General features: G+C 23.0%; 8 protein-coding genes across 8 annotated transcripts; 5 read left to right on the forward strand and 3 right to left on the reverse strand.

The window, feature by feature from the left end:
• Positions 1–661: 661 nt before the first annotated feature.
• On the forward strand, positions 662–1405 carry PVVCY_1305030 (eukaryotic translation initiation factor 6, putative; the record flags this gene model as incomplete). The annotated part of the gene is made up of 1 exon (XM_008624178.1): positions 662–1405. The coding sequence occupies one exon, from the start codon at positions 662–664 to the stop codon at positions 1403–1405; it is 744 nt and encodes a 247-aa protein (XP_008622400.1).
• A 1010-nt stretch (positions 1406–2415) lies between these two features.
• On the reverse strand, positions 2416–6210 carry PVVCY_1305040 (isoleucine--tRNA ligase, putative; the record flags this gene model as incomplete). Its single annotated transcript, XM_008624179.2, has 1 exon — positions 2416–6210. One exon carries the CDS (start codon positions 6208–6210, stop codon positions 2416–2418), a length of 3795 nt encoding a protein of 1264 aa, XP_008622401.2.
• Positions 6211–7189: 979 nt separating this feature from the next.
• Positions 7190–8760, forward strand: PVVCY_1305050 (20 kDa chaperonin, putative; the record flags this gene model as incomplete). Its single annotated transcript, XM_008624180.2, has 6 exons — positions 7190–7273; positions 7406–7469; positions 7595–7713; positions 7804–7871; positions 8157–8223; positions 8380–8760. The coding sequence occupies 6 exons, from the start codon at positions 7190–7192 to the stop codon at positions 8758–8760; spliced, it is 783 nt and encodes a 260-aa protein (XP_008622402.1).
• Positions 8761–9978: 1218 nt separating this feature from the next.
• On the forward strand, positions 9979–14748 carry PVVCY_1305060 (ubiquitin activating enzyme, putative; the record flags this gene model as incomplete). Its single annotated transcript, XM_008624181.2, has 1 exon — positions 9979–14748. One exon carries the CDS (start codon positions 9979–9981, stop codon positions 14746–14748), a length of 4770 nt encoding a protein of 1589 aa, XP_008622403.2.
• Positions 14749–15217: 469 nt separating this feature from the next.
• On the reverse strand, positions 15218–15862 carry PVVCY_1305070 (transmembrane protein Tmp21 homologue, putative; the record flags this gene model as incomplete). The annotated part of the gene is made up of 1 exon (XM_008624182.2): positions 15218–15862. One exon carries the CDS (start codon positions 15860–15862, stop codon positions 15218–15220), a length of 645 nt encoding a protein of 214 aa, XP_008622404.2.
• Positions 15863–16669: 807 nt separating this feature from the next.
• Positions 16670–17365, forward strand: PVVCY_1305080 (conserved Plasmodium protein, unknown function; the record flags this gene model as incomplete). Its single annotated transcript, XM_008624183.2, has 1 exon — positions 16670–17365. One exon carries the CDS (start codon positions 16670–16672, stop codon positions 17363–17365), a length of 696 nt encoding a protein of 231 aa, XP_008622405.2.
• Positions 17366–18365: 1000 nt separating this feature from the next.
• Positions 18366–19460, forward strand: PVVCY_1305090 (conserved Plasmodium protein, unknown function; the record flags this gene model as incomplete). Its single annotated transcript, XM_008624184.2, has 1 exon — positions 18366–19460. One exon carries the CDS (start codon positions 18366–18368, stop codon positions 19458–19460), a length of 1095 nt encoding a protein of 364 aa, XP_008622406.2.
• A 392-nt stretch (positions 19461–19852) lies between these two features.
• On the reverse strand, positions 19853–23221 carry PVVCY_1305100 (U3 small nucleolar RNA-associated protein 4, putative; the record flags this gene model as incomplete). The annotated part of the gene is made up of 1 exon (XM_008624185.1): positions 19853–23221. One exon carries the CDS (start codon positions 23219–23221, stop codon positions 19853–19855), a length of 3369 nt encoding a protein of 1122 aa, XP_008622407.1.
• Between the last annotated feature and the right edge of the window lie 280 nt (positions 23222–23501).

The following is a 23501-nucleotide window of genomic DNA, read 5'->3' on the forward strand; positions in this document are numbered from 1 at the left end:
GTTATTTATACATTTTTATTATACAAAAATATTATGTACAAGTCATACAAAAAATTTAGAATATTCATAAACATGTGAACGAAGCATTTTTTTAAAGATTTAGCTACCTTATATTTTTATCATATATATTAACATATTTTTTTTTTTTTTTTTGGGGAAAAAAAATGGAAGTTTTATAGAGAAATATATACAAGAATAACGTATTTTATAGGTTTATCATATTACAATTAGCAGTAAATAGGTATATTATTATATATGTATCAATTTTTATGTAATTATAATATTGTTTGTAAAAGTTTGTGAATATTAATTAGATCACCAAAAATCGAGTTGATAATTTTACTAATTGGAAAACAAAACAAAAAAACAATTTCCCTATATCTTGTGGGATAATCATTTTGAAGGAAGTATATATTTGTGCATTTCATGTATAAGTATTATTTTGCTTGATCTAGTGAAAAATAAAAACACAGAACAATATATAGGTTGATAAAAAATTAAAAAGTATAGACTAAGAGAAAGCGGGATACGAAATATATGTACATGAAAATTATTAAAATTTAAGTTTGTATTTTCTTTGATATAAATAGTTAATAATTCATATTAAAATTTGTACACATATTGTTTCATTTCAAAACAAAATAATTAACTTCAAAAAAAAATGGCAATTAGAGTTCAGTTTGAAAATTCAAATGAAGTTGGTGTTTTTTCACGACTAACTAATTCGTATGGTCTTATTGCTTTGGGGGGATCAGAAAATTTTTCTAGTGTTTTTGAAGCAGAATTGTCACAACATATTCCAATAGTTTATGCAACAATTGGAGGTACAAGAGTTATAGGTAGAGTATGTGTAGGTAACCGTAAGGGACTACTAGTTTCAAGTATATGTACAGATCAGGAATTATTACATTTAAGAAATTCTTTACCTGATGATGTTAAGATAAAACGAGTAGAAGAAAGATTATCAGCTTTAGGAAATTGTATAACATGTAATGATTATGTCGGTTTAATACATACAGATATTGATAGAGAAACTGAAGAGATAGTACAAGATGTATTAGATATAGAGGTATTTAGAACATCTATAGCTGGTAATTTATTAGTAGGTACATATTCATATTTTACAAATAATGGTGGTTTATTACATGCTATGACAACTTCTCAAGAAATTGAAGAATTGTCAGAACTTTTACAAATACCATTAATTACTGGAACAATAAATAGAGGTAGTGATCTTATCGGATCAGGACTAGTTGCAAATGATTGGTCTGCATTTTGTGGTATGGACACTACAGCAATCGAATTGAATATTATAGAAAAAATTTTTAAACTTAATAATATAGAAGATACAAATATTGAAGATACCTTTAAATATAAATCCTCAATTGTTCAAACAATGATATAACTAATTATTTGTCCTTACAAAAGTGCAAGCAAATGACGAAAGTAAACTATACAAACTATTTTTATTTTTTTTTAAATTATTTTATTTATTAGTATGAAGAGTTTGGGGGAACATTGAGATGTCTTCTCCCTTATACAGATAAAAAAATATGCACACACATTGTGATTATTTCTCCAGTACTAATTTTTTAATATTAACTATTTTTATTATGTACATGCATTTATTTTTTTGGTTAAACAAAAGATAAATAAAAAGTAATAGTAATAGAATAAAATGATTGCCTTGCAAATTTTAATTACAAATACTTTATCTGAATATATACCAAGCCCATTTCCTTTCTATAAATATATGTCGTTTCCTTTTTTAATTCGTTCCTTAATTTATCATTATATATTTTTTTTTTCTTATGCACATATATTTTATTTTTTCTTTTTTAATTCATTTTATTATTTTAATTCTTTCCTGTTATGTTTTGCCTATCTTTACACGTACTCACAAAAATGCTAATTTACATTTTCCAATTTTATTTATTCATTGTTATATTCATATTTGAGTTGTTCATTTCATGCCCTTTTATTTGTCTACGTGTTTTAGGCATAACAAACAGTTGAAAAAAAAAAACATAAATTAAAAATATACTCATAAAAAAGTACTAATTAAATTTATTTATCCTTAAAAATTTTATATTAAACAAATATATTATTCCTTTATATCATAAATATATTAAGTTTAATTATAGCACTGAATAAAAAAAAAATTACACAAACTATTATGTTAAGCAACTCTACAAGAATATATTTCTCGAAATAAATCAGTGACTATGTTTTTATGTATATAAGACGAATATATATATGTGTGTATATTTATTTTACACAAATTAATGAATTATCAAAATTGACTAGCGATTTATGTATGCAAGGAAATTTCAATAATATATGACATGTACATGTAAATTTGCATATTTTTATGTACGCGTACATGTATTTTAATATTTTTTTTTTTTTGGTATATTAATTTTGAGTAAAGATAGCAATAACTTCGTGATCACTGACAGTGAAAGTTTCTTGATGAAATTTATTTTGCAATTTCTCCATTTGATCTACTGTGTTTATAATATTTATAGTTCTTCTCAAACATTTATGTATATATTCTGTTTCTTTAATCATATTATTTTTAAATATTTCATTTTGAATAAAAATATGCATTAGGACAGGTGAATTTTGTGATAGAGCTAGCTTTTTTCTCATTTTTTGTATATTATTACATATTTCTCTAGCATTTTCCATATTATTTAATTGTTCATCAGCAGTAAAATCCATAAGAATAGTAATTGAATTTTCACTAATTGCTTCAATATTTTCAAGATTTAAATTATGTTTCATGTTTATAATAATATCATCATCTTCTAATAATATATTGTCTATTATAATTTTTTTATTTTGTTCATAATTTTTTATATCTTCCATATTCATATTTTTAATTTTGTTTTGAATATTTTTTAAATTAGCTCCTAATTTTGTTCCTAATTTTTTATAATTTGGTATTACACTAAAGGTAAGACAACTAGTATCTGTTGAATATTCAATATTTAATATATTTAATTCTTCTTTTATATAATTTGCAATTTTATCAAAATTATCAAAAAAGCTATTTTCTCGGTGCAATATTTTAACTGATTTCAATGGTCGTTTATTAGGGCACTTTCTTTTTTCTCTTAATATTCTTCCTAAAACAATTACAGTTTTCATTTTTTCAATTAAATCAATTATTTCGTATCTTATAGTGTAGTTATCGTCTACTTGTGGAAGCATATGGAAGTGCACACTCTTGTTTTGGTCGTCTTCGGTTTGGCTAGGTTGATCGTCTGACGATAGAACTAAGTTCGATCCTTGAACTTGTTGCAACATTTTATAAATGTATTCGGAAATAAAAGGGGTAAATGGTGACATCATCAAAGTAAATAAATAAAGAGTTTTATAAGTTGTGTTTAAAGACATAAGACAATTTTTTTCATCAATAACTCCTCTCATTCTATCTCTATTTAATCGTATATACCAGTTTGTTAAATTTTCAATAAAATTCAAAAGTTTTGGAAGAACATTATATAATTTATATTGTTTCATTTCAATATGAACTAATTTTATTAAATTTTGGATACTTGAAAATATCCATTGATCCATTATATTATCATTATTATCATATATATATTTATTAGAAAATGCAAAAGTAGTTTTAAAAGCCGTTTCATATCTTGTAACTTCTTGAGAGAAAAAACGAAAACTATGATAAAATGGTAAGATAAAACTTTTAACAATTTCATTTACTCCTTTTTCTTGAAATTTTAAATTTTCAGCACGTACTGCTACTGAATTAATTAAATATAAACGCAAACTATCTGCTCCATATTTATTTAATATATATATTGGATCGGGATAATTTTTTAATCTTTTACTCATTTTTTTACCATCAGATGCTAATATTAAACCGTTACAAATTAAATTTTTATATGGTGCCTTATCAAAAAGTAATGTACTAATAACTAGCAAAGTATAGAACCAACCTCTTGTTTGATCTAACCCTTCTGCAATAAAATCAGCTGGAAATATTTTATTAAAACTCTCCATTGGGACTTTAGAAATATCTATTTCGGAATTGGCAATATCGGAGCAATAAAATGGGAAGTGCACCTTAGCATATGGCATAGAACCACTCTCAAACCAACAATCAAAAACTTCAGATATTCTTTTTAATTTTGGATAATTTTTACCTCTAGGATCATCAATAGTTATATGATCAATATTATGTCTATGTAAATCAGTGATATTAGTAACACCACTAAGTTTTTCTAATTGTTTTATACTTTCTATGCAAACTATTTGTTCCATTTTTTCATCTGTCCATATTGGAATTGGGGTTCCCCAATATCTATTCCTACTTATACACCAATCTTTAGCATCTTTAATCCAATTATGGAATTTTTTTTCCTTAACATGTGCAGGTATCCAATATGTTGTATCATTATTTTTAACTAACCTATCAGTGTAATTATTAACTCTTACAAACCATGCAGGTATAGCTCTATAAATTAATGGTGTATCACTTCTCCAACAAAAAGGATATGAATGAACAATCATATTATTACTTAACAATCTATTTTGTTCTTTTAATATTTTTTTAATTACAATATCAGCATCTTTAATATACATATTTTCAACTTCTTTTATTTCGCTAGTAAAATAGCCATTTGAATCTAAAGGATCAATAAATATCGATTTTTCTGGATCTATAATTTTATTTTTTTCACAAACTCGAAAATCATCTTCACCATATGCTGGAGCACAATGTACAATTCCAGTACCAACACTATCCGTTACAAATTCATCAGATAATATTTTATATGCATTTTCTTTAAAATTATATTTATCATAAAAATAATTAAATAATGGTTTATATTTTAATCCCTTTAAATATTTCCCTTTAAATCTATTAAGTAAACATAAATTTTCAACTTTTAATTTTAATTCTTTTATTACCCATTCCATTCTACATTCTGCAAATATAAATATTCTATTATTTTCTTTATTTAAAATTCTTAGATAAATAAAATTTTCATTTACACATAGAGCTAAATTTGATGGAAGAGTCCAAGGGGTTGTTGTCCATGCAACTATTTCTGTAACCTTGTTAGATGTATCTGATGTGGGTTCAGAAAAATCTTCTCTTTTTTTATTTTCATCAATATTAGATGTGTTTACTTCATTTGATTTTACACGAGAAAAATATGGTTCATATAATTTTTCGTATTTTTTAAAAAGGTTGATTTCTTCTTTTTTTCCATCTTGTGGTTTTTCATTCGATACATCTAACTCTTTTTGAATCTCAACAGATTCTGGAATAATAGGAAAAGTTTGTAAAAGTATAAATCCTACAATAACACTTGGATCAGAGACATCTTTATAATTTAAATTTAATTCAAAATTTGATATAGGTGTATTACATTTACATGAATATGGCATAACTTTAAATGATTTATAAATATAATTTTTTTTATATAATTGACTAAATATCCACCAAACACTTTCCATAAAATTTTTATCCATAGTTTTATAATCATTTTCAAAATCAATCCATCTTCCAATTCTTTCAACTGTATTTACCCATTCATTAGAATATTTTAAAACTATACTTCTACATTTTTCATTATATGCATCTATTCCCATTTTTAATATATCTTCTTTTTTGTTAATATTATTTTCTTTCTCTATTTCATATTCGACAGGTAATCCATGACAATCCCAACCAAAGCGTCTTTCTACTGAATAGCCAGATTGATAAAAATATCTAGTCACACAATCTTTTATTATACCTGCTAATAAATGTCCATAATGTGGTAATCCAGTAGCAAATGGTGGCCCATCATAAAAAATATATGGCTTTCTATCTTTTGATAACTTATTAGATAATTCAAATGCATTTATATTTTTCCAATATTTTAATATCTTTTCTTCTTCTTCAACAATATTTGGATTATCTGGTACAGATTCAAATGTGGTCTTACTTGCCATTTCGTTATTTTTGCTTTCTTTTAATGAACTAATTTTTTGTGTGCTTCCTGAATATTCTTGTCCTATTTTCCCAATGATGGTATGAATTTTTTTTTTTTTTTTTTCGCAAAAAATATTCTGAACTGTGCATATATTATTTTCCTTTTTTTTTATTTCAATTTTTACGCTAGCTATTTCTCTTTTTAATGTTTTGAACTTTCTGATAAATTGGCCCTTTTGTTTAATCCTTTTTAGGAACATAAAAAATTAGCACTATTTATTTGTCGTAATAATTCGTTATTGCAAATTTGAAAAATGAATATGCCGATATTTCACAAATTAATATATCTGATGAATGTGAATAATATGGATGGTCATATAGCTAGCTGAAAACACACGTATTGGCTAATTATCCGTAAATAATGTTTAAGCACATGCTTGGTTATTATTTCAAAACCTTATCAAATGGATAGTACTATATAAACATACGACACAACAAGTATAGATATATAGATATATTGATTTGTAATTGAACGAAAATTGTTTCAATAACTTTCTATGAATATATATGAAAATACATATATATATAATATTTAATTAGTAAAATTTACAAATATGTAGTTTGTTAAATAACATTTTCGATGCTCTATAATTTAATTATATTTTTATCTTTTGCAAAAAAATCTTTTTTTTATATTAAAATTTAGTATGAATATAAGAAAAAATTCGGAAAAATATAATAAGAAAAATGAATAACACATATATATTTATAAATGCAGCGCCATATATTGTTAAAAAATATTTGGGAAAATGCAATTTTTTTTGGGGGGGGGCTAACTAATATTATTATATAGTTGAAGCACCAAATATTTACAAATGGTAGAATATGGGTTTGTTATAAAAATTTTCCTTACATATTGAAAGATACAATATTCTATATGTGATATACTTTTTTTTTAATTTTTATGTTTATTCTAAATGTTTATTATTTTTTTTTATTGGCAAATGTAATTGGTACATTTGTAAAAGCTTGTTTATAGGATTGCTGCTTTTTTTTTTGTTGTAAATAAGGGTCAAAATAATCAAATAAAAAGAATATTATATGCATATATATTCATATAGAAATATTATCAAATTGTGTATAATAATTTTTTTAAGAAATATTTCACAATAATTTGATATAAACAATATATATATCTAAACTATATGAATATACAATAAATACCTATGCATTAACAAAATGAAAACAATAAAAATAGCAGGTTTTGTTCTTACACTTTTAAGCACATTTTTAGCAAAAAGATTGTCCGTAAGCAACAGTCTGGTATGCCTAAGGAAAACTAAAACAAAAATAAAAAAATAAAAAAAATATAAAAAATTGAATCTAAGCACAACTGCATTTTTGGTAGCCATATTTGTTCGATCTTTCAGTGCTTTTTTTTTTTTTTATTCATAGAATTTTGTAAATAATGTTCCAAAACAACTTCAAAGACGATCACCACAAAAATTAAGAGCAACAGGTAATTTCATCTATTCCTTTATATGCTTTTTTTTTAAGCAAACGCTATTATGCATGTATGAAATATATGAACATATGTGTGCACCGCCTTATGTTATATATTTTCCTGATTAAATTTCACAACAGAATATAAGCTCGATAATAGAACAATTAGAGGCCCACTTTCGCCAATAAATGAATATATTTTAATACAAAAGAATGATGCCCATGATACAACCGAAGCAGGAGTCTTTATTGGAGATACAGTAAAATATGAACAAAAACACAAATAATATGTATGTGCATGTATCATAATTTTTCTGGTTATAAAATTTTTGTATTTATTATTTTTTTAGCTTAAAAAAAATCAATATGTCGGAAAAGTTTTAGCTGTTGGAACAGGAGTTGTTAATCCCAAAAATGGGTAAAAAAAAATATGAAATATATTTATTATGCACATTGGCTGAGTTTTTAAAAATTAAAGAAAATTTTAAAAATAGTATACTTAATTGAATGTGCGAAAATAATATTTTTTGTTTTTTTTTTGTGTGATAATATTTTTCTTTGTAAATTTTAAGAGAAATAGAAAAATATTATAAAAAAAGACAAACAAATATGTACAGGAAATAATTTATTTGTTATTTTCTTAACTGTTCATAATTTTATGACATTTTTTTTTAAAATTAATTTATTAACTTTTGGCTTTTAGTCAACGTGTGCCTATAGACGTTCAAATTGGCGATTTAGTAATTTTTAACCCAAGTGATGGAAATAAGGTAATAAATTTCTGAAAATTGTAGAACAATAATATTTCATCATATGTGAGTAAAATAAGTGAACTAGCCAAAATGCGTAAAATTAATTTTGTTTTTTTTTATTAATATTGTTCATATTTTTTCATATTTGTTCATATTTCATTGCTATAATTACAGTTGAAGTATAATGATAAGGATTGCTTATTAATATCCAACGAAGAAATATTGGGAAAAATAAATGACTCATCCATGGAAGTAAACCCAGAAAACATTACACCATTTTATGACCGTGTATTAATAAAGTTAGTAAATCAAAATATAAGTTCTGACTCGTTAATAATTATGCCTGAGTCACAAAATAGCGAAAAATCATGTGATGGTTTAGTTGTAGCTACTGGAAGTGGAAATTATGATGAACATAATAACAAAATACCATTAGATATACGTATAAATGATTACATTAAATTTTCTCCTTTTTCAAATGAAAGTTGTGAATTTACTTATAAAAATGAAAAATATACTTTTGTAAAAGCTAGATATATTATGGCAAAATATTAAAGAAGACAAATAAAACACAAAAAAATATGACTGTGCAGGAATTATAATATACTACTTGTAAATAATAAATGTCATATGTTTAAATTACTTTTAATTTGTTTAAAACGTTTTAGTAACGGAAAAAATTATTATTAATTGTTTCAAAATTTTTAATTAATATATGTGTGGATATGTATTCCCATATATTGTCTTTTAGCATTTGAAATAAAAAATGCAACAAAATTTATGAGTGGTATATTTTGATTTTATACGGTAGATTATGATAGATATCGAAGCCACACATTTGTTTATTTTTATATTATGTCTATATATTTATTTTTTTAATTTTTTAATATTTGTTTTTTATGAATGGAATAGTTTCTTAATTTTCCAAATCATTTTAAACATTTTTTTTACAATTTTATTAAAACTTATGACCCAAAATAAAAATAATAATATTCGAAAAGTTTTAGCTTTATTCCATGGTTGGCTCAAATAACTACATGAACTTAAAAAGTATAATTTATTCGTGTGTGTTATATAAAGCCAAGTAAGAAGAAAGTGATAAACTATATCTTAACCCAAAAAATGAACAAAATTAACAAAATGAACAAAAATAGAATAAGCATATGATTTAATTTGCTATGTTAAGGTCTTCTTAGGAAATACAAAGTATTTGTTTATTTTTACAATTTGAGAATAAAACCTTTAAATATAAATTATATTTTTTTTAATTTGTTGGTTGTTTGCTAAATGATGATACACATAATATATAATATTTTTTTGGAAATTAAAAAAAGGTGTATAAATTTTTAGCTTATATTTAGGAAAAATGGATAATAAATATAGTATGTGTAATAAATAGCTTAAAAAAAAATGTGAGGAAATATTAAATATATAGCTAGTTGCACATATTATATTCTTATGAAAAAAAAATAATACCCTTCTCTTCAATAGTTGTAAAAAATGGTCGAAAAAATAAAAATAATAGTAATATAATAAAAAATAAATATAAAATAAATGAATTCACAAAATGATTGTGAAAAATATAAAATAAAACATTAAATTTTATTCTTAAAAAGTTATTTAATTTTTTTGACTTTAACTAAAATGCGTCAAGGGTATAAGGAGAATGAGAGTTTTCAATACAAATAATATTTTTTTGTTTACCTAAATTTGCTGTTTGATTTCTTTTGTTCTTTTTTTTTTATGTTATAAAACGTTAAGGAATATAAAATTATGAACATGATCATTTTCTTTAAATACATTTTTCTAGTATTTATTTATTTCTTTGTACAAAATAAACCAAATAATAAATCGAATATATATGCGTTAAATTGTAATACAAATAAAACAAGCCGAACATTTTCCATATACTTTCCAGACTATTCTATAAAAAAATGTCACCATAAAAATACGGAAAAGAGAGGAAACCGTTTCCCAAATTTGCATAAATTATGCAACTTAAGTGTAATAAATAAAAAGGCACAAAATGGGACAAATCTTTCACTGCACAGGTCGTTAAATAAGAATGGAGGTCAGACACAAAACGAGAACAAAAATGAAAACATAAAAGAGACCAAACAAGAGAGCGGAGAAGAGAATGAAGTAAACGAAATTGGAATGAACGTTTTGGAGAAAGAAAAAAAATACAGTAGGCAAATATACACACATGGATATAATGAAGAAAAAAAAATAAGAAAAAGCAAAATATTGATTATTGGGATGAATGGAGTAAGTAGTGAAATATGTAAAAATTTAATTATCTGTGGGGTGAATGAAATAGGTATATATGATAATGATATTTTAACTTATGAAGATATAGACAATCTTTTTTTTTGCGATAATAATTTAATAAATAAAGAAAAAAAAAGTTTAGCATGCTTACAAAATTTGAAAAAATTAAATAATAATTGTAAAATAAAAGCTATTACAAATAATTTGTTTGAAAATTTAAATGATTTGAATATCTATGACGTAGTTGTATCAGTAAACCAAAAAGAGCAATTTAACATAAAATTAAATAATATATGTAGACTGAAAAAAAAAAAATTTATTGCTGTTAATACAGTTGGAATATTTGGAAGAATGTTTGTAGATTTTGGTGATTTTATTTTTTCAAATGCTGCTAATAATGAAAAGTATGTAATAAATAAAATTGAATTTAAAGACGAAGATATTATTATGCATTATTTGTCTAATTATGAAAACATTCATCTTAGTGAAAATGATATGATAGATTTGTGTGCAACGGGATTAAATAAAACATTGAATATACAATGTAAAATAAAAAATATTTCCAAAAAAGAAAATAAAATCACAGTATCAGTTTGTAACGGTTTTAATAAATATATACAAATTCTGAATTGGATATTTAATAATAATTTTATGGAAATACTTTCAAAAATATTAACATACTTGAATATTTATTTTTTGTATAATATAAGGAAACAAATTGAAAAAAAAAAAGTGGATAATATAAAAAAAAAATATAATAAATATAAAATAAATAATAATGTAAGTATTCGAAAAATGCATGAACAAGTCAGATTAAATTATGTTACTTTAGAAGACCATTTAAATAAAATTAAAAAAATAATAAAAAAAAATAATATAATTCTTATTAATTTGTTCTACAAATTGTTAAATTTACTTTTAAATAATAAAAAAGGAAATGCAAACGATTTAACAGATGAAGAAGTGTGCTTTTTATGTTATGATGAGATAGTAAGAGATAAAAAAGGATATGTTGGCATTCGGTGTAATTTAACTTCGGATGATTTTGAAAGGTTTAAAACTTTATGTCTAAAGAAAAAAAAAAATATGAATGTTCAGGTAATTAATGACTTTTTATCAACAGCTCATATTGAGCTACCACCATTTTCTATGTTTTGGGGATCTTTAGTAACTCAACAAATATTAAAAGGAGTTATGCATAAATTTAAACCAATATATCAAACATTTCATTTTGATAAAAGAAGTTTAATTCCGTTTTCAAATATTTCAAAAAAATATTATGGAAAATATATGCACCAGCTAAATTTTTTTGGAAAAAAATATCAAAATTTTCTGAACAATTTGAATATTTTGCTTGTCGGGTCAGGTGCTTTAGGTTGTGAATTTTTAAAGTTGCTAGCTTTAATGGGTATTTCTTGTTCTCAAAAAAAAAGTAATACTAATGAAACAAAGGAAAATAAAAATATGATAAAAAAATGTAACAAGCCAGGTTTTATTCGAATAGTTGATTATGACATTATTGAAGAGTCAAATTTGTCTAGACAATTTTTATTTACAGCTAGCGATATAGGAAAATCAAAATGTCAAGTAGCTGCAGAAAATATAAAAAAAATAAATGAAGATATAAATTGTTTCCCTTTAAAAATGAAGATAGACGAGTCAATTTTGGATACTAAAAATTTTTATTTCAAAAATAGCGAAGAACTGAATAAAATATTTTATGACTGTTCAGGCAAAAAAAATCCTATGATTTGCATTCTATGTTTGGATAATTTAAAAACAAGATATATATGTGATGAGTTTTGTTTAATAAATGCATTTCCAATAATTGAAGCTGGAATTGAAGGGATGAAGGGTAGTAGCCAAATAGTTATACCATTTTGTAGTGAAACATATTCTAATAATTATTATGATATAAATATGGATAATGAGAATAATACAAATTCATGTACAATCACATCATTTCCTAGAAATCATAAACATGTTATAGAATTTAGTAAAGGTGTATATAATAATTACTTTTTCGATAATGTTTTAAAAATAAACAATTTTTTAAATAATCCGATATATTATATTGGTGAGTTGTGCAATTATGATAATATAAATAATTTATTACACTTTTTTAAATTGACAAAAATATTTTTTAATAATAATTTAGATAAAAATGTGGAAAATTTATGGAATAATATTTTTGTAAATAATATTAATCATTTGTTAAGTTCTAAAGATGAGGAAATAATTAAATATTTTGAAAGTCTTGAAAAATTACCTCAACCTATTTATTTTGATAAAAAAAATAAAGACCATTTATTATTTTATAATTCTGCAATTACTGCTTTCAAAAAAGTGCTCAAACGGTATCTTAAAATATACCCCCAAATGATAAATACCGTCTTTTATTATGAAACAGGAAAAGATAATAAAATAGACAACGTAAATACTAAGGTCCCATTTGAAACTGCTTTAAAAACAATTGCCGAAAAAAATAATATTGACATAGATTTAAATAAATTGTTTTACTTTTTGACGGTGATAAAAAAAAATACGAATTTTGAAATTTATACAAGTATAAAAAATGAGCTATATGATTTGTTTAATAATCCTGCATTTATTATGTCCTTAAAATATGTTCAAGAAAGGAAAAAAAAAAAAGCAAAAAGAAAAAACGAAGATATATCAACTGAATCTAATACTACCAAAAATGAAGAGGATACTAATTTTTTTATTCCACTTACCTACAACCTAGAAGACAAAAATGATCTTAATCTACTTTTCAGTATAACTAATATTCGGAATACAAACTACAACTTTTCTAAGCTTGATATTTTAGAATTTTTTAAAATAAGTAACAATATTATTCCATCCATAATTACCGTAGTTTCAATGATTTCTTCTTTGGCTGCATTTGAACTTTACAAATTAGCTTTTTTTTTAAAAATGAAAAAAGACAATAAAAGTATTCAAAATTTTCCAGTGATTAAAAAAAATAAAGAAAGCAATGTAAATAATTTAAACAAAGATGATATCAAAACAAATGGAAAATTGGAAGAGGGAAAAAAATATTTTTTTTCTAACTTATATTCCTTATTAAAGGATAAAATAAAGAATTACAATTTTAACGACAAAAAATTGAAAGACTCATATATTTACATTCACAAAGATAAAGTATATGTAAAAAAAGGTGATAAAATTTTATTTTATTTTTTTGATATTAATTATGATGAATTCAGAAATATATCAAAATTAATTAATAACCAATATATAAATTTGGAAGACAATTTTTTAACTTCATCTCAACTTAATCAAACTTATGAAATGCCTTATAATAATTCATATTTATCCTTATTAAAAAATGGAAAATTTTCAATATGGAATTATATTTATATAGACTTATTTTATAAAGAAAAAAATTATTCTAATGTAGAAGAAAATCAAAAATGGACACCACGTGTGTGCGGTTTTCCTCCTCACCTTTTTGAAAGCTATAATGAAATTTTACCTGAACAAGCAAGGAAAAAAATAGAATTTTATTTAAAAAATATTAACGTACATGTAAAACAAATTCTAGAGAAGATAAAAAATTACAAAGAACAAAAAAATAATGATAATAAAAATGGTTTAAATGATAAGATAGAAAAGGGAAACCAAATTTCCAATGAATATATAAATAAGTTGCTAAATAATATAGAATATATTTTAAATTGTTTAAAAAAAAAAAAAGAAAACAAAGTCAATACACATTTAATTAATAATATAAATGACGTTATAAATTATTTTATATATTTACAAAAAAAATTGAGAGCTATTGAAATTGGAATTAATGTGATAAATAGTCCTAATCAAGGAAAAGAATTTTATGCAAATATAAATAAAAAATATATTAACGAAATAAATACAAATTTAAAAAAGGTTTATCATTTTATAGAAAAAATAAAAGAAGATTTACCACCATTTTTTAATGTTAATGAAAATAAAAATGACATTACTTTAGACGATCTTATTATGCATATTGAATTTATATTTAATGTAACTATACAAACAATTGGAGTAAAAGATAAAGTTATTTATTCTAATTCAAAAATGGCAAATATAGGTTACTCTCGTAATAATAATTTATATGATGTTATACAAAAATTATTTAAAACAACAGAAGATAAGCAAACATATATTTTAGACATTTTTGCAATTGATAATGTTAGTAAAAGTGAGATTGTTCTTCCAAGTGTGCAAGTAAATATGTATAAACTTGCCTACGAAAAGAAACATAAGTAGTAAGTTTCATTATGTTATTTTGTAGCTAGCTATATATGCTAGTATCTCCATATTTTACACATGCTTATTTATTTTATTATACATGTATGGCCTTATTTTGTTTAGTTATATATATTTTTTTTAATGTGTTTGTCTTTACTGTGCAAACTTTGCAATTTTTTTTAAACTTTAAAAAAATTTTCAAAACATTTAAAAAAATTTTTAATTTTAAGTATGCCAAATGGACAGGAAAAAAATAATACATAAATAAAAAGTATGAAAAAATGATACATAAATAAAAAGTGTGAAAAAATAGTACATAAATAAAAAGTGTGAAAAAATAGTACATAAATAAAAAGTGTGAAAAAATAAATGGACAACCTCCATTTTCTACATTATGGAAATAGTCTTACATCATCAAGGCAAACTATGTAGCATTGGGTAGTTTGCCTATATAAAATTTTAAGTAGGAATTTAAAAAAAAAAAAAATTAGATAACTTTTTTTGATGTAAAAAATCGTTTATAATAGAAATCTTGTGTCAAAGCTGCTATAATAATAATAACAATAGTTAAGAATGAAAACCACATTAATGTATCATTTAATTTTTCACTTGATTTTTTTTCATTTTCTTCTGATAATTTAATTCTTTTTAAATTTGATTGAAAATCTTTCATAGAATTTAGAATTTGTTTTAAAAAAACAGTTGCATCATTTAAGTGTTCGGCTTTGGCTATGTTTGTATAATCTCTTGCTTCAACTCCATGTTTTATTTCAAAATAAATATCAATAACTTTGTTGGATTTATTATATGCACAAAATGAATAAGATGCGGAATAAAATGTTGTGAATGCTGTTTTTATATCATGTTCATCAATTGCTTCAAAAATAGGAAGTCTATCAAGTGAATTTAAGTTTTTTTCATTTACATCCATATCATATATAAATACTGATACCACTGATTCTTTTTGATGAGTCTTAAATTTCCCTACCACAAGGGTATCTTTATTTATTCTTTCTTTTATACATTTTGGTATATTAGGTTTTAAGGATATATATATTTGAAAACTACTAATTAGTGATACTTGAAATATTATCGCTATAAAAAATGCGAGTAGTTTATTAATTTTTGCCATTATTTTTTCATCGCCTTATAAAAAAATCTTTGCTTGTTAGTCCCTAGATTGGTATATATTTATCATATGTATATAATGAAAACTGAAATATATATCCACTTTTTTTACCTTAATTATGTACAGGTTATTTTGAAAAACTATTAATAAAAGTGTATAACTACAGTAAATGGCTTCAGATATTTTTCAAATTATTTTTCAAATTATTTTTCATGGTATTACTCTTGATCGAACTGAAAATATACGAAAATCCATACTTAAAAAATATTCGAAAATACTTTTATGTTTTCTTTTTACTAATATTTATAAACTTTTTTTTTTATTTATATAATTGGCTTTATCTTAATTTGTTATTATGTGTTACAGTTGCTATTTTATCATTTTTTATCATTTTTTTTTTTTTTTTTTTTGCCTTTTTAAATTTCCGGGATAATTAAATGCGTACAGTATGAAGTGGTCGTCCTTGTGTTAATAAAAATATTTTTGACTACTTAAAGTTCTACAATTTTATTTTTTTTATAGTATTATTTATTATATGTATATATAGAAATATATTCTTTCAAATATGATGAATTATATGTATAAATATTGAATAATACAAAAATAAAAAAGTGGGTATGCCATATTTTATTATACATATATTCACTATGGAAGAATAAAAGTAAGTTGTTATTCAAAGGGTCAAAAATAAAGAATATTTAAAACTTTTTTCTAGCACTTTGTATATTTTCTCTTTTCACTACTCAACTTATACCATTACTTTTTATTTTATTTTATTTAACTTTTTTCGTTACCCCAATTATTCACAAAATGAGTTCAGCCTCAAGCATATGTAAAGATAATAATTTATCTCAAGACAAATCTGAAGCAGTCTCAAAGCTAGTAGAAAATAAAGATATTGTATGTTCATGGTGTTTTGACACATTGAAAAATAAATTAGAAAATAAAAAGTTTAATTTTATTCCACCAATTATAAAAACATTACATGAAAAAGGTTTTAAAATTGCTTTTTTTGTAAAATGGATGAAATTAAATAATATAAAAGATATGGGATCTTATGAATATGATGCATATGATTTAAAAGGTTGTATAGGATGTTTAAGTGAAATTGATTTGCTAGAGTTGCAATACTATAGTTTAGAAAGCTCGTTAAATGATACACGGTTTAATCCAATAACATTAAGAGATTTACCATATTTGATTGTTACAATTACTTATATATTTAATTTTGAAAAATGTGAACATGTTTATGATTGGGTTATTGGAAAACATGGAATAAAAATTAATTTTACAATTAATAATAGAAGATATTCATCAACATTTTTACCTGATGTTGCAACAGAACATAATTTCGATCATAAAACGACAATTTCTCATTTAATTAGAAAAGCAAATTATCGAGGTGTTATTAATGATGATCTTTTAAAAATTATTCAAACAGAAAGATATCAAGGAGTCAATTGCAGTCTAACATATAGCGATTACGAAAAATTTAAGCAAGGATAGAGAGGCCAAAAAAAAAAATATATATTTTTGTGTGTGCATGCATAGTTTTTTCTACCCTGTTCATATTTTTTCCTACTATGCTCACATTTTTTCCTACTCTGTTCATATTTTTTCCTACCCTGTTCATATTTTTTCCTACCATTCTCACATTTTTCTACCATGTTCATATTTTTTCTTACCCTGTTCATATTTTTTCCTACCATTCTCACATTTTTCTACCATGTTCATATTTTTGTTCCCACTTTTTAATCGCTTGTATAGTGCTAATTTGTTAATACACTAATTTGCTAAATGCATATTTGTTGTTTTACTTTCATTTTTCCGTTACAACTTAAAGTTATATTCAATTCCCATGCGAAAGTTCATAACATAAGAAATGTATATTTTTTAAAAATATATAATTGGAAATTCGTGTAACAATTTCCCTATGATATGGTCATTTAAATTAAAGGGAAAAAGCTATTTTGTAAATTTATTTAGCTACCTATGATTTGGCTAGCTATTTATTTCTTTCTTTTTGTGTAAAAAAAATAATAAATACAATTACAAGGTTAGCATAAATATTAGTAAACTCAGGTAGTGAGCAAATTTACACATACCGTCATTTCTATAAAAATGGGTATACTCAAAATTGTTTACAATAATTTAAAAAAAAATATAATATTTTAAAATTACTATTTATGTTCCCATTATAATGAATAAAGAACAAATTGTATCAAAATAAAATAAAAAATATTATGCACATGTTAATATGAAATGATGTTGTTTTAACTAAAACTGGATAATAGTAAAAAAAAAAAAAAAAAAAAAAACGGAGAAAAATTGGAGAAAAAAATGTTTAACCATCAATCTATGCTGCATTTTTACATTAACAAGAATAGCTGAAAAAATAAGAAAAAAAAGAAAAGTGTATGAAAATAAAAAAGCGCAAGAAGAGTAACATACTATTAAGTATTATATTTTGATACATGGATAAAAGAAGTTTCTTGATATTATTTATATGAATGTAATTAAAAAAGAATTAAAGAATTTAATTGTGTATAAAAAATGGTTACATAATGTAAGATATATAGGAAGCCAAAAAAATATAAAACAATGTTTGGATGGGATGAAAGGAAAAGGAAATAGTGTAAATATATTAAGCCTAGTAATAAGTAATAATAATTTATGTTATTGTTTATTAAAAAATAAAAATATAAAAAAGATAGGCTTGATTAATATAAAAAAAGATAGTTATTCATATAACCCCAATTTTATAAGTTCACAAAAAGAAAAAAACAACAAGAGAGAAGATAATAATTTAAATTATAATTATGACAAAGGTGAAAGTCCTTTAAGTTTTAATATCAGAGAAATATTAACAGTTTTAAACTTTATTAAATTATATTCCAACAGACAAGATGATACAAATATAGAATATGCTCAAGGACAAAATGAAATAAATACTTCAAACACACACAATGAAAATAATATGTTAGCAAATGGTAAATCGGAGCATTATCAAAAGGGAAGTAAAAATGGGGGTGAAAAAAATAGTGATCATATAAACCAAGTAAGTAATAATAATAATGCAGAACAATGGGTTATAGGGATTGAAAAAATAAATGAAAAATATGAAAAAAATAAAATAAAAGAAAAAATAATGTCTATTATTGTTTATTTTTTACAATCTATTTTTAAATGTAAAATAATTTTTTTATGTCCAAAAGAAGCTCGAAAATATTTTAGTATAAAATGTAATCATACCTTAAATAATAGAGAAGAAACATATGCATTTATAAAAAATAAAATAAAAGATTTTCCAAGTGTTGAAAATAAAAATAGTAATATAAATTTTTTATTTAGTGATGCATATGTTATATCATTTTACACATATAGATATTATATGCATGATATCATAAAAAATAATAGACTAATTTTTAATTATTTAGAAAAGGAAGTTAAAAAAAATAAAAGCTTTAATCACATTTTGCAAACCCTAAAAAGAACCCAAAATGAACAAAATAAACTCGATTTAACGGACTTATTAAAAAACAAAATCAATAGAATAGTTGAAAATGAGGCATACAAATTGGTTGATAAACATTTTGTTTAGTAATACTCCAAAAAATATAAAAATAAAATGGTAAGATTTCATTCTTACAACATACACTTCCACTTTTCAATATGGATCTCTTATTATTTAACTAAAAACAAACCGATATTTAAACTTATTGTGTTTTGATAAATGCGTAAGGTCTTTTAACAAAATAAAAAAAAAAAAAAGACAGAAAATGACATAAAATGCCAGCACAACAAATGTACAAAAAGTATAGTAAACCAAATGACAAAAATAATGAGGTATTTATTTGGCTAGTTAGCTAATTAACAGGGTGAAGCAGAATGTAGGAACTTTGTAAAATGCAAAATGAAACTATGCAAGTCCATTCCCTTCTCAAAACCCCAATTATTAAAAACATAGAGAAATATTATTATACCTTCCTAAACTTATTTAATGTATTTCTTCGTGTCTGCAACATTAACAAGGGTCGTGGATAAGTCTGTTGGAGCACAAGCTAAAAGTGTAATGCGGTTTTCACTAGTATATATAGAATGCATATTTAAAATATTTCGTTTATGTATGCATGCTATAAATTTAAATGATAAATCTAAAGAATTTTCATTTTGATTAATGTTTTTAACATTTTTGTAAGACTCCTTTGAATTTGTAATAATTGATGTTTCATTATTTGAAAATGATGTAACATATTTTTCATCTTGTTTAGACATATTTATTTTATCTAAAAGCATATGAAATAATTTTTTATCTTGAAAATAAATTTGTTTATAATTAAGATAGTTATATTTAAACTTTAATGAAGATAAATAATATTGGCTAAAATAATTATTATTTTTTTTCATTTGGTTTGCTAAATAGGAATCTTCTATATCTATATAAATATTGTCAAATAAATTTAATCCCATAATTGTTAATGCATTATAACCTTTAAAAATTAAACAGTAGCTATATTTTAAAGACATAATATTTTGCATATCAATATAAGATTCATCGTTATGGATGTGATTATATTTTTTTGAAATTTGATTTAAATTTAAGAATAGGATTTGACTCATTTGACTAAATACACAATTATTTATTTTTACATTTTTTAAAAAATATATATTTTTATTTTCATGATTTATTGCATAAACATAAATTGTATTGTTACTTGAAAAAATAAATAAAAATTGTTCAACTAAAGAAAGGAAAATATAACTCCTATATACATTTTGTAAACTTGTATTAAAGTCATCTATTATTGTAAAATTATTTAAATAATATTTTGAATCTTTAAAAAATAAATATATATTTTTCATATTATCAGAACATATTATTAATTTTTTATTACAATTTTTAAAACTATTAAATACTCTATCTACTTCAATTTCTTCTATTATTTTTTTTTTTTCAATATTGTAAATACATAAATGATAACTAAAACTGTTTTCAAAATATTTTAAACTTTCATTTGGATTTCTTTTATTTATGTTCATCTTTTCTTTCCCTTCAGTTTCTCCTTCATCTGCTTTTTCATTTTTTCTTCCTTTACAACGTCGAATAAATGAAACAACAATTTGATTATCATCCAAAAACATAAAACTATAGACTTTGTAAAAGTTTAATGCGGATACATCATAATTATACAATTCTAACGTGTTGATATTGAAGTAGTAAATACAAAATTTTATATTTGTTATGCATGCAAATTTTGTAAAACTATTATTCATCCCATATTCTAGTATACGCTCATTTTGCTCATAAACAATGTTGGCTATTAAGTTGTAGTTACCTTCATTTATTTGGGTTAGGAAATTTACAGGAACTTTGCTAACGCCGTTTTTCTCACCCTCGCTTTCTTCATCTTCTTCCTCTTCTTCCTCTTCTTTACTGGACGTGTTGGCGCTTCCATCCTCGAGCTCTTTGCTTTTCACTTTTGAAGTGTCAGCTTGAGAGACACCATGGATGCTATAGTGAATGCTGATTTGGTTAGAGTATATACAAAATAGAGTTTTAAAATTAGGGGAAAATAATATATTATTATTTTCATAATAATAATTTATGAGAAAATATTTTTTAGCATTTTTATATGTATCATATAAACAATATGTTAAATCGTCACTAATTGTTATTACTATATTATTTTCAAGATAAATAATTTTTTTAATATCAGACATATGGATAGAATGTTTATTTGTGTATATCCATTTTTTATTTAATTTTTTCATTTTTTTAATTTTGCTAATAAAAAAGAGGTTTTTATCAAGTACTACATTTTCTTCCTCTTCCTCTTCACTGTCACTACTTTCATCGCTTGTATAGTTGTATATATCTGCTTGACTTTTATTAAAACTTAATTCATATTTTATAACAGATCTATCAACTCCTGCTGTATATAAATTAGTCTCATTAATATTTTTTGTTAGTGATGTTGCTTTGTATGTATGATTATTAAAATGGTATTTTACAGAGTAAGATTTATAATCGAAAATAATGAGAGATCCATTATTATCTACTGATGCAACTTCATTAGTACTATATATATATATAACATCCCAAATTATAGACTCTTTATTTATTCCTATATATTCACCTTCACATTCTTTACTAACTATATTATATTTATATATTTTAGAGTTTTCACTTCCTATTAGTGCATAATGTTTATAATTACTATATGCCTTTTCGATCGATAAAACGTCGTTATGTAGGTTTGTTTGCTTGCTTCTTTTTCTCTTCCTACTTTTAGATATGCCGGTATCTGTGTCGTTATCACTTTGGCTAGCAGGTTCATCATCACTTTGACTAGCAACTTCGTCGTCAGCATCACTTCCAACTTCGTTGTCGTCTTTGGGCAAGTCAAGTTCCGTTGTCCGTCTCTTTTTATTGACATGTTTGTGGTTAAACTTTCTCAAAAGAGATTTTCTAGATTTTAATATGTCAACAAAATAAAAGCAAGTTAACTTTTCTTTAGATTTAAATTTATTTTTAATATAAATATTAAAGAGGTCATCCTCATGGTTCTCTTTTTGTTTGATTTGTTTTGAAAAAAAATCATTAGTTAAATTATTGGAATATTCTTTGGAACTTTGAATAATTGCTTCTTCATCTGACTCATCCTTTTCTACATCCTCTAATAAGTATGTAGAAAAATTTGTTGACATTTTAATATCTATATTTTCAAAATTATTATCATTTCTTCCGTATTCATCGTGTGAAAATGTGGTGTTATCTTTTTCATTTTCCTCATAAAATTTGTCAAAACAATTGTATATTATATTATCTTCATTTTTATATAAGTTATAAAAATAAAAGTAACCATTTAAACTAGTTAATCCAATGTTTTGTAATGAATTATTTAATTTACAAGAACTTATACTACCACTAGTATGAGTGGTATGAATAATCATTTTAAGTTTTAAATCATATATGTGTATACATCCTGATATTGTAGTAATAATTAATAAATAATCTTCTAATTCATTATATAAATATATATGTGATTTTTTTTTATTTTTTTTACTTATCCACACAATCGATTTTATAGTCCCTTTATTATCAAATAAATTTGCTTTTAATAAAAAAACAAAATTCTTTCCATAAAATTTATATATATATATAATTCCAAAAGAATCACATATACTCATATATGACTTACATGGTGATAAATCTATATTTACTATTTCTCTTTTTTCATTTTTATAAAATTTGAAATCAGTTAAACTTAGATATACTTTGTTTGAATTTTTACTCAACCCATTTATTAAATTATTTCCCGGATGACAATCATCCCTTCTTATACAATCAACTCCAATCATTTCAAAATTCTTATATATCTATATGCTTGTCCTTTGTTAATACCACCTTAAACTATTATCTATTCTATTTTTACTTTGTAATATATATGTATTATATATATTTAATTTTTATGTTTGTTTTTTTTTATCATTTTATGCAAATATGTTTGTGTTTTATTCTGAAAAATAAAAAAAAGTTATGTATATCAATTGTTTTATACAACGGATATATAAAACATTGCTTATGGCGTTTTCGCGTATTTTCCTTTTTTATAGCATTATATTTGTTTATTTATCTATC

This window comes from Plasmodium vinckei (genome assembly GCF_900681995.1).
Source record: "Plasmodium vinckei vinckei genome assembly, chromosome: PVVCY_13".
Taxonomy (NCBI): domain Eukaryota; phylum Apicomplexa; class Aconoidasida; order Haemosporida; family Plasmodiidae; genus Plasmodium; species Plasmodium vinckei.